Here is a 12371-nt window from a genome sequence, read left to right on the forward strand (position 1 = left end):
TAGCAACCAGATTGAAGTTCCACTAACAAGGAATTAGCTAATCAATATTATCACAGCCAAATAAGGGGATAGTTTACAAAGGCAAAACCCAAAACACCAAAAAAGTCAAAACAAATTTATTGATTCTATGAAAATTGTAGTGGTATCTCTGTTTAACAACAAATTTTGCTTAGTACAAGTGTAATATATAGATGTGGAAATAACAGAAAATTGTCATGTACTGTGTGTCTAATAGAATGATGAAAAAATTAATTATTGTTAATCTTTAAGTTGAAGGGGATAATGATATATAATTTTAAAATTTAACTTAATGCTTTGTTTTCTAAAAAGCCTACTTTTTTCTCAATTTTTCACATACACTAAGGTGAGTGCATGCTGAAAATGTAAATAACATTTAAAAACAGGATTATGGTCTCATGTATGAGAGAAACATAAAGGTCAGTTCTTACTATAAAGGATATGGCTGCTTGCCTGAGTAAGGAGGTCCTAGAATTTAGGAACATTATTGCTATTTTGAACAACCCATCAACAATAATGAAACAAAATATGGGATTGCTCCTCACAATCAAAATACCTTTTGTAGTGTATAAAACATAAAATTTCTATACCAACACAGAATATCCAAATGGTATTAAGACCCCAAACTATGCAATATCAATGTGCTTAAGGCTAAGTAAGTACATATTATTGTATTTTTAAAACTCATGGAGTTGATGTTTTGACAATAATAAATAGAAATCTTATACAATATTTTCTTGGTTACTGAGGATCCTGGTATGGATAAGATCTCTGAGGATTCCCTGTTGTGTAAGTAGCAATGGGATTTGCTTTTTTCTAAGCTAAGGTGGCTGGTTCTACTGAGCCTCTCAGGTGGGTCTTACTGTGTTCCAGGCTATGCAATTTGCTTCTATTGCTGCCTTCCATATTGGAATAGTCCTTGGTAGTTTCCATCATGAGGATGGTAAGAATATAGCTGCTGATTTCCCTGTGTGAACCAGCTTTGCTGGTTTCAAGGTTAGGGGATTTGGTCTGTTTCTGGCATCCTTCTCAAAGCAGGCCATATTGAATTGTATAATTTGATTGGGAGGAGTTCCTTCCAGGAATTCTGCAACAGGTTGCCTGATACTAGGTTTCTGATTTACAGTCTTAGGTTCTTGTTAGTCCATCACATGGAGAGGTAAGATTAGTTATGAAATGCCCACTTACATTTATTAACAGCTCTTTGTCTATCACATCGTTGTTCTCAGTCATTTCTCAATCACCTTCATTATCACCCCACTTGTCTTGGTAAAATTTTCACTTACTCCATATATAGATGATATTGAAACTTGAAACTTGGTCCTTTGAACTAACAGTGTCTGAAACAATAGAATTTCTAGGAACTGTCTCCATGGACAAAGAGCAAAGTGATAAGACTTTCTTTTTCATTTTCTTCTCTTGTAAAATGGTTATTTCTTTACATTTCAAATGTTCACTCTTCCTGGTTTACTCACCAAAAGCCTCTTACCAGAATCATCCTGACCCTTGCTACTGTGAGGAGTTCACCAATTCATGCTCACACCCCTAACTCACTCCACTAGAATTCCCCTACACTGGGGCATTGCACCTTCACAGGACCTTGAACCTGCCCTTCCACTGATTTCAGATAAGGCCATCCTCTGCTACATATGTAGCTGTCAGATGGGTCCCTCCATGTATATTCTTTGTTTGGAAATTTAGTCCCTGGGAGCTCTGGAGGGGGTGTCTGGTTGGTTGATATTTTTGTTCTTCCTTGGGGTTGCAAACTCCTTCAGCTCTTTCAGTTCTTCACCTAACTCCACTTTTGGGGTCCCTTTGATCAGTCCAATGGTAGGCTCCAAGCATCTGCATCTGTATTGGTCAGAATCTGGCTGAGACTCTCAGGGGACAAATATACCAGGATCCTGTCAGCAAGCTTTTCTTCGCATTAACAATAGTATCTGAGTTTGATGCCTGCACATTTGACAGATTGCTAAGTGGGGAAGTCTCTTGATAGCCTTTCTTTTATTTATTCTCTAGTCCAATCTTTATGCTTAAGGGAATTTCCTTTAGAAAGGATTAATTCTGAGTTAAAATTTTTGAGATGGCTTTCTGGGCAGGGGTGGGCAGTGTTGGTGATCTGGGCACTGGAAAAAATTTCCTGAACAAAACACCCATGGCTTATGCTCTAAGATCAAGAATCGACAAATGGGATCTCATAAAACTGCAAAGCTTCTGTAAGGCAAAGGACACTGTGGTTAGGACAAAACGGCAACCAACAGATAGGGAAAAGATCTTTACCAATCCTACAACAGATAGAGGCCTTATATCCAAAATATACAAAGAACTCAAGAAGTTAGACTGCAGGAGACAAATAACCCTATTAAAAATTGTGTACACAGCTAAACAAATAATACTCAACTAAAAAACATTTAATGGCCCCAAAACACCTAAAGAAATGTTCAACATCTTTAGTCATAAAGGGAAATGCAAATCAAAACAACCCTGAGATTTCACCTCACACCAGTGAGAATGGCTAAAGATCAAAACTCAGGTGACAGCAAATGCTGGCGAGGATGTGGAGAAAGAGGAACACTCCTCCATTGTTGGTGGGATTGCAGACTGGTACAACCATTCTGGAAATCAGTCTGGAGGTTCCTCAGAAAATTGGACATTGAACTGCCTGAGGATCCAGCTATACCTCTCTTGGGCATATACCCAAAAGATGCCCCAACATATAAAAAAGACAAGTGCTCCACTATGTTCATAGCAGCTTATTTATAATAGCCAGAAGCTGGAAAGAACCCAGATGCCCTTCAACAGAGGAATGGATACAGAAAATGTGGTACATCTACACAATGGAATATTACTCAGCTATCAAAAACAATGACTTTATGAAATTCATAGGCAAGTGGTTGGAACTGGAAAATATCATCCTGAGTGAGGTAACCCAATCACAGAAAAACACACATGGTATGCACTCATTGATAAGTGGCTATTGTCCCAAATGCTTGAATTGCCCTAGATGCATAGAACACATGAAACTCAAGACGGATGATCAAAATGTGAATGCTTCACTCCTTCTTTAAAAGGGGAACAAGAATACCCTTGGCAAAGAATAGAGTGGCAAAGATTAAAACAGAGACAGAAGGAACACCCATTCAGAGCCTGCCCCACATGTGGCCCCATACATATACAGCCACCCAATTGGACAGGATGGATGAAGCAGGGAAGTGCAGGCAGACGGGAGCTGGATGTGGATCTCTCCTGAGAGATACAGCCAGAATGCAGCAAATACAGAGGTGAATGCCAGCAGCAGACCACTGAACTGAGAGCGGGACCCCGTTGAAGGAATCAGAGAAAGAACTGGAAGAGCTTGAAGGGGCTCGAGACCCCATATGAACAACAACAACAATCCCCCTATTCCCTCCTCCTCCCCTTTTGTCTGGCTGTTCCCCTCTATATCCACCCCCATTACCGCCCTCCCCTCAACAGTCATGTTCACTGGGGGTTCAGTCTTGGCAGGACCAAGGGCTTCCCTTACACTGGTGCTCTTACTATGCTATTCATTGCTACCTATGAGTTTGGAGCCCAGGGTCAGTCCATATATAGTCTTTGGGTAGTGGCTTAGTCCCTGGAAGCTCTGGGTGGTTGGCATTATTGTTTATATGAGGGTCTCAATTTTTCTGTAATATTTTCTCCCCAGATTATAGCAGGCTCCAAATAGGTATTATAAAATCCCTGCCTTCAAACAGGAGCTTCATCCATCTTTCATAGAACTGTCAGAGTGATTCATTCAAGACAGAGGTTGATTATTCTTGCCAAATTCCACTAAAGTTTCCTGTAAAGGGAATTTTGGTTTCTTGAACAAACACAGAAATATTATAAAAAATGTGTTTTCTTTTTAATCCCATGTTTTTGACATGAGGCTGTTCCATATTGTTCATAGCAGATGACTATGAATTACTCAAGCAGAGGTATGAGTCTGGCAACTGCAGGTGGCTTCTGCCAGTCTGGTTATCTTCAGAGGATTTGTAAATGCTAGAGCACCAATACCATCCAAGTGCAGGGAAGGTTGGTGTTTAGATGCTTTTGGTAGATCTTTGTCAAGCAGTTATTTACAAGGAGACTAGAATAATAAATTTGAGAAAAATTACTTATATGTACTTTAATATTTTATTTTATTTTAGTTTATTTCAGTGTATTACCAAACAATTTGCAATTAATTATCCAGTAAATAATGGATGATGCTAGTAAGTATGTAGATCCTGGAACTGTAGCAACTGATATCATTGACAACGAGTATGAAAGATTTATTCTGAGGTTCAGGGATCTCATGGTAGATTGAAGGAAATAATCGCAACAACATTATGATCACTATCATCACCCCCTATCAAATTCATACAAAGGTGGTTATAAAGAGGAAACGGCACAAGGTAAACACCTTCCAAATGTTTCCTGTAATACCAGCCTTTTCTAAGAGTTTGAGTGTGTGTATGTGTGTGTGTGTGTGTGTGTGTGTGTGTGTGTGTGTGTGTGTTTGTACACATTAAGTATACTTATGTATGTATAAAGATTATAGCTAGGCATTATATATCCTATACAAACATAACTATCATATAATTATGTAAGTAATATAAGGAGTATACACTAGTACTTTTATTCCTTATATATAAATGTATGTTAAAATATATAATGACTTTGGGTATATATTAACTTAAGATTCATGGAACAATTCCAAAATGGAATAAACAAATTTTATACAAAAATGAAGTAAAATTTAATTATTAAGAAGTTCATATATATTTCTCAACTATGTCTTCAAATGTATAATTATGGGGATGATATTACTCTAATGTTCCTCCAAGGCCAAAATGACTTGCTGTAATTGACTGATTGGAAGCCCATGTTTGTTGACACTATTGCTATTCATTTTCCTGTTAAAGGTCACTTCAGTGATCAAGGCAAAGCAGGAATTGGCAAATTTAACAAAGATTGTTTACTGAGATGCAGAGGTAGACTCTCTTTCACAATGAGAAAACTGCATGGCTCTTTAGAGACCAAGATATCGAAGCAGTCTTTTCATTTCTGTATTTGTCTCTGATCAGAAACTAGGATATAGGTCACCCAGTCCAGGAACAGATCATGAAACTAGGCCATAAGCAATCTGCACCAGCTTCAGACCTCAAAGTAGAGGAACGTGACAGTAACATCTGCCACGACCACAGGAACAGTCTGAAGAGAGCCAAAGGATTGGGAGATACCTTCTTTCAGAATAGGCCATCTGTTCTGGGAACCCCAATATGTGATTATTCACTCATGACTCATAATGTCAGTTTGTCTAGTGCATTTCTTTACCCATCAGTGAGGTTTTAGATTACATAATCCAAAGGTAGTAAATAAACTAACGTCAGGGATTTGGACCCTATGAATCACATTAGTGATTATATTATTTTTCTGAAGAGTTTCCTATGGTTCCATACAAGAAGACCTGCTCAAATTTTTCTGGGTGTCATCATCATTTTTGATGTGATGGTGACCCCAGCAAGCTGGTTGTTTTTAAAGAAGAAATGGTCTTTATTCTGGCATAATATTTGTGACAGGGATCTCCTTACATAGATTCCCAAAAAACAAACAGTATGAAATGTATATGTTAGTATGATACCAGAAAAAATGTTTAGCAGGATGTAAGCCACATTGTGATTGTCTATTGAAGCTGAAAGGATTATAGGGGACACAGTAGACAACAATCGTGTTATAAAACTAGAGAGAAGCTTAAGACTCCCAAATGAGAAATATGAAGAAATGAGTAAGTATTGTACAAATGATTGTGCAGCAAAACACACTGAAAAGAGTCAGGTGGATTTGCTAGAAAAATTAGAAAAATATAAGTATACTGAAATAATATATAAAATTGTACAAATCTGTACAAATAAGAGAATCCATAGAAATACAACTGGAGGGTACTTAATTATTTCAAAGTTTGGCTTGTTAATTCTGGAGGTCATGGAAAAAATTTAAAGACCCATAAAACAGGCAGTACCTCTGTTTCAAGGTTTAGCTCTCACCAGAGTGATTAAAGAAAAAAGACATCTCTGTGATGTTTTCTGAAAAAGCTAAAATTCATCATACAACACAACTAAAAAAGTTTTGGGCATAGAAATAAAGGGTTTTTATAACCTGTGATGGAGATACACACACATATGTCTATTGCTACCATCATACAAAGGCAGGGAAATGGAAACTGACTAAACATCCATCAAATTCTGAATGAATAATAAAAGATTGTTGGGTACATGCAATATAAATATATTCAGAACTAAAGAAAATTAAAATTATGACATTAGCAATAGAGACATACAACTGATAAAAGTTAAACTGAGGGAAATAAACAAGCACAGGGAGTCAGATGTCATTCTGTTCTCTTAAGCAGTTCATGGCTTCAAAATGAGTGTTGTGTTTAAGTTACAGTACATGGAAAGAACCAGAGGCTTGAAAGGGTATGTATTAAAAAGGGACATGGCAGTTGGCTAACTAAGAGAACATATGTAAAATGAAAATGAGGAGCAGATATAATAACTTTTAATTATTTGTTGAGATGTTCATGAATCTATAGATCTATTTTGATGATTTTCATGACTACTCTCTTGCAGTCATTATCTCCAGATCCTCAACATGTCCCTTTTCAAATATCAGGTCAACACATTATTATACATTTTTATTCCACTCATTTCAATAGGTATTGTCTGTATTCTAGAATATGTAAGGCCATCCACTGGAGAATACACAAGTTAGCAGTAGCTACAATAAACCAAGTAAACTAATCTCCACACACATAAGCAGTCATCAAGGATTCAGCATTGTGAAACTTCCTTCATCCAGTTTAACTAGGTCAATCTTGGGTGAATCTTTTGCAGATAACTACAGGTTTTATGAGTTCTGGGGACACTGAGTGATTTTAGGGAATGGGAAGGAATTATTGCTTTGTATACAACAAAGAAAGTGCACCTGCCTCCTTTGAAGGGTACTGAACAAGTTGTGATATAACATCTATAATGAAACTCACAGTGTAACAAAGACAGTATAAAGATCTTATCCTATGGATGGGACTTTTAGGGAGGAGGGATACATAACAGAGATGGGAGGAAATTAGGAGAGACTACTAAGTGAGCACAATCAGAGGCATCATACACGTGAATCAAGATTTCAAAGAATCATGTAATGAGTTGAAATATATTTAAACGGTCATTTGCGTGTGTCTTGACAAGAAAAGGGCCTTTGATGACAGTACCACAAATATGTAAAAAGCAAAACCCATATGATCAAAAGAGAAAAGTCTCGGGAATTAGGTGTATACAGACCAGGACTCTTGGACTTTCAGGCAAAAGGCTTCTATGCAATTAAGTTTCATGTATGCCCAACAGTGTGTGGCTGCTATTCCTTTGTATCCATGTCGAACTAATGATGAAGAGACTACATTTAAGATGAAGAAAAATAAACCTAAGTTCAAGTTCATAACATCTTTGAATATATTTATCATGAATTCATATATATATATATATATATATATATATATATATATATATAAATTTTACTAAAGAGAAAGGTAGAGAGTCAGGTCTTCATTAAGGTCAGCTAACATGGTTTAACAATTTTATGCATGCTAAATGTTATTTTTCCACTGAAGACATTAAGTACATCCTCAGCTTTTTAATATTTTCTGCCTTAGATATGCCTGACATGGTCAAAGATGATATTTTTCTTTAATGATACATTAATCTATTTCAAATATGGCTGATGGTAAGAAGGTCAGGAAAATGTCCTGAGATGAGTGATATTTGGAAGAATAACTGCTGTGTTCCCGGATTCAATAAGTCAAGGATAAGGCTGACTTCTAGCAAAAATATCACCACTCAGAGGTAGCTAGCCCATTGTGTGACTCTCGACTAGGATTATTTGCTGTAACAAACTGAAGAGGACAACAGATCTTCTTTCTATGAAGTATTCATAGAAGTTGCAGACCTGTCAGGAGTAAAAAAACCTCCAATCTTCATCAATTTTATGAAAACATGAAATTCATTTTCCTTTTAGCATAACCAAGAAAGGTCATTAAACTGCAAATTAAGTTCCCCAAGAGTACAAGTTTAATTATCCCAGAAATGTAACCATGATTCTGGATGTCTAGTGAGGGTCACATACCATGTAGCATACATAGCCCATCAAGAAAGGAGAATTTCTTTATTTCTCTCTACACTCAGGTGGAAAAGATCCGAGTGACATTCCATGAATATCATAGATTCCAGTGACTGACAAATCACAAGGGGCACAGTATCTGTTAAGAGACTTTCTCCATATTCCCTCCAATGAGGTAGGACCAAAATAACGTATGCTGTGTCATAACCAAAAGGAACTCACAAATAAACTCTACAGAGATGTTCACTGAGACATAGTCAAAAACTAATAATTCCAAGAAAAGAATGAGAAAGAAATGTTGAGACATGACAATGAAGACAGGATTTTTTAAGTAAAATATATTAGGCAAACAAGAAAATCTTTTCGAGATAGAGCATCTGGTTACCAAGTTTTGAAATAAAAATTGAGACATAAATAATGAAAATTAAAACAAATTTTTGACCAATATGTTAAGCATATTTTGTATATGCTTAATTTGACAAATAAAGCATAAAAGTTCCCTTTGAGTGCCTAAAGATTGTCCAAGAATTAGACTAAATAGGAAAACACAGGACTGAGTACTAATAAAAAGAAAAGGAAAATAAATACAGAAAAAGAAAGTTGACAAGAAGTGCTATCAGAAAATAGAATATAAACAGTGTTGAATGTCATTCTGATGGCAGAGCCTATTACTGATATTAAAAACCATGATAGCTGTATGCACTTGGCACATTGAGGGAAACAAGAAGACTCCTGCCATGTGCAGCACCATACTATAGCCATAAGCAACTTAAATAGGACAATTAAAAAGTTAGAAATGTCTATGGACGTTATAAATATATAATGATCCAATGAATCATCAAGGAACTAGAGATTCATAATACTGACTTGTATAAATCAAATATGAGTTTCCAGGTTATTTTTACTTGGATTTTAGTGAAATATTAGAACATATGTTTTACCAGCCAATGTTGCTACTATTGGGTTAGGTCAACAGAATAGTGGGCAGACTTTTTGAGTGTTAGCTGGCTGGGTGTAATAGTTCAAATTTGTATATGAATAAGCTGAACACCATAAATATTAAGTAACTACAGTACATGTAGGGACACATATATGTGATAAAATTTAAGCTATACTACTGGTTAGAGACACTGACCTGGTTCAATCTTGTTATAATTCATTGAACAATTTAAACACAGGTGTGCACATACTACTTCTACCCCCAACACACAGTATTATACAGACAGTCTCATTAAAGAGAATGAGAAATGCCTATAATGATGATCCTATGACTTCAATATCTGGTCTATTCTCTTGAACATGATTTCTTTCAAATTCAATATAATCCTTGTTGTACCATCGAGAAAGGCAGCACTGACACCTGTTCTTTACCTCATCCTGCTGGGCAAATGTCCCAGTGTTGAAACAGGGATGCAAGATTTCCTGCTTTGTTAAGTATGAAATAACATAATATGGAATTCAAAGGTGCCATTCTTCTGTTCTGACTTATAAAGGCAGAGCCTTGCTTATTCCAGCACAGACTTGGGAGAAACAGCAGAGCCTCCTCCAAGATGCTGGTGGTCCTGTTCACAGCGGTCTTGCTGACCCTGAGCTATGCCCAGGAACCAGGTGAAGGTATGAGAATATGGTTGTGGGCACTATGAATCTTTTTAAAGAACAGGAGAGGAGACAGCACTGCAGGACAGGAGGGTGATGGCACAGAGGACAGGGTATGAGAGATAAATGAGACCACGGAGTGTTGAAAAATGGATAATCTCAGTTTTGAAGAAACCATGGTAGTTAAAATAAACTATGTATGCCAGTGACCTTGCTGTGCAGTACATTAAGGGATGATGACAGAGTGAAACACATATCAGAGCCATTTTTGGGATGGCAAGTAAAGTAATACAACTGAAACTTTGTATAGAGAAATAGAAACCTCCCAATTTTCATTTTTCCACACTCATTTAATATTCAACTCTGTTATCTTTTTGTGTTCAATCATTTACTCAAATGTTTATCTTTTTCTTGAGAATATATCAAATTAGAGGATAAGAATTAATTATAGAAGGAAAAAGATAAATATTTTAAATTACATAGAGATAAAATGATCAGGATTGAGAGATATATGAGAGAGAGAAAGAGAGAGAGAGAGAGAGAGAGAGAGAGAGAGAGAGAGAGAGAGAGAGAGAGAGGATAGATAGATATGACATATCTATGTAATCACCAAGATTTGAGGGACAATGGAGAGGACCAAAAGTGAAGTTTATTTTGTCAGTTAGTGGGTGACACTCAACAAAGCAGTCTGCATTGGGTGCTTCCAATGACAGCTGCTCATTTTACAGACATGAAATGGTAGGTTATATTTGGAATAGATTTTTAACTTGAAACACAGTGACTTGATGTAGAACCACAAAAGTCAGTTATATCTTAAAATGCAACTTGCAACAAAACCACCATGGATGATTTCTTTGTTTTACTCTTGTCTAAGGACAATGATTCTGAACATTGTGGAAAGCATATTTTGCATTGATGCATGCCATCCTAAGATCATGTGTTAGGTATGACTAACTTCATCGATCATTTACTTTTTCAATCAGAACTTCAGAGCCTAAACCAGACCCCAAATCAGAAACCACCTCCACCAGGATTTCCACCAAGACCACCTGCTAACGGGACCCAGCAAGGCCCACCCCCACAAGGAGGCCCACAGCAGAGACCCCTCAGCCTGGAAACCCCAAAATTCCCCACCAGGAGGCCCAGCAGAGACCCCTCAGCCTGGAAACCCACAAGGCCCACCCCCACCAGGAGGCCCACAGCAGAGACCCCCTCAGCCTGGAAACCCACAAGGCCCACCCCCCACCAGGAGGCCCACAGCAGAAACCACCTCAGCCTGGAAAGCCCCAAGGCCCACCCTCACAAGGAGGCCCACAGCAGAGACCTCCTCAGCCTGGAAAGCCACAAAGCTCACCCCCACCAGGAGGCCCTCAGCAGAGACCCCCTCAACCTGGAAACCCACAAGGCCCACCCCCACAAGGAGGCCCACAGCAGAGACCCCCTCAGCCTGGAAAGCCACAAGGCCCACCCCCACAAGGCGGCCCTCAGAGACCTCCTCAGCCTGGAAACCAGCAACGCCCACCACAAAGTCCCCAATTCGGCAGACCACAGGGACCTTTCCAGGGCTTGGGTCCTCAGTAAACCAGAAATCTTTGAGAGGTATGACTCATATATTTCATCTTGCTGTGTTGCAGACAACTGAACTCCTCTATTTTTTCAGGGTATAGAAATTAACCAACCTAAATATGTAGACATGACTTTATCCTGGACCCAATAACAAATTTATTTGTATTAAATATTTAATGATCTTTCCATGAAAGAACATATGACTTTGGAGGAATATGTCCTCCAAATTTTGTCTCCCACAATTATTGCCATGCCTTATATGTTTCTGCCAAGAAGACCCCTTTTCTTCCTAAGGTCCTTTACCTTATGGCTGGGACTCATGAATTCCTAAGGATACACAGATCTCATCATATTCTTCATTCTTGTTTTTGTTTTGTTCTTATTGCTTATTATGTACATGTCGTGTTCTCTCTGAAACCTGTCTCCATTATGTTTTATTTCAGAAAGTGAGTAAGAAGATCTCTCCTTCATGTTTTTTCTGCTGGCACAGCAGGGTCAGACTGGAGATTCACAACATTAATAAAGTGATCAGCCTGCAACTTCTGATTGCTGTCTTTTTTTCTGGATGGTATTTCAGGACTGAAAATAATCCATGCGCTCAGTACACTTGCTTTATTACCCAGTATCTCTCCACCACTGTTATTCCTTTCTCATTAGTATTTAGAAAAAAATTTTTGATAACACACACTAGTTTATTCCACATATACATACTAAATCACCAACATAAATTTAATTAAAATGAACCTTTACAGAAAAAAACTGAAAGTCTATGAATGTTTCTATTAATTCCAACATCTTTGAAGCTTAACAGATGGAAAGTAATAAACATTCTCCAGAAAGGAGATTTAATTATACCTCCTAATTTATGACTACTATAAGATTAGAACTTACACTATTAAACACACAGTACAAGCTCTTGAGATCATGTATAATTATTTCACTGAAAAATTTTAAACTTGATTTTAAATACTCATTAAATTTTGCAAATTGAAACAAATTATTTACATAATGATATATAC

At 37.3% G+C, this 12371-nt stretch overlaps 1 protein-coding gene across 1 annotated transcript; it reads left to right on the plus strand.

Moving 5' to 3' along the window:
• The first annotated feature begins 9739 nt into the window (after window positions 1–9739).
• On the plus strand, window positions 9740–11889 carry LOC116903052 (acidic proline-rich protein PRP33-like). Its single transcript, XM_032905352.1, has 3 exons — window positions 9740–9804; window positions 10770–11385; window positions 11796–11889. The coding sequence occupies exons 1-3, from the start codon at window positions 9741–9743 to the stop codon at window positions 11800–11802; spliced, it is 687 nt and encodes a 228-aa protein (XP_032761243.1). The 5' UTR covers window position 9740; the 3' UTR covers window positions 11803–11889.
• Window positions 11890–12371: the final 482 nt, after the last annotated feature.

This window comes from Rattus rattus, chromosome 6 (genome assembly GCF_011064425.1).
Source record: "Rattus rattus isolate New Zealand chromosome 6, Rrattus_CSIRO_v1, whole genome shotgun sequence".
Lineage (NCBI taxonomy): Eukaryota > Metazoa > Chordata > Mammalia > Rodentia > Muridae > Rattus > Rattus rattus.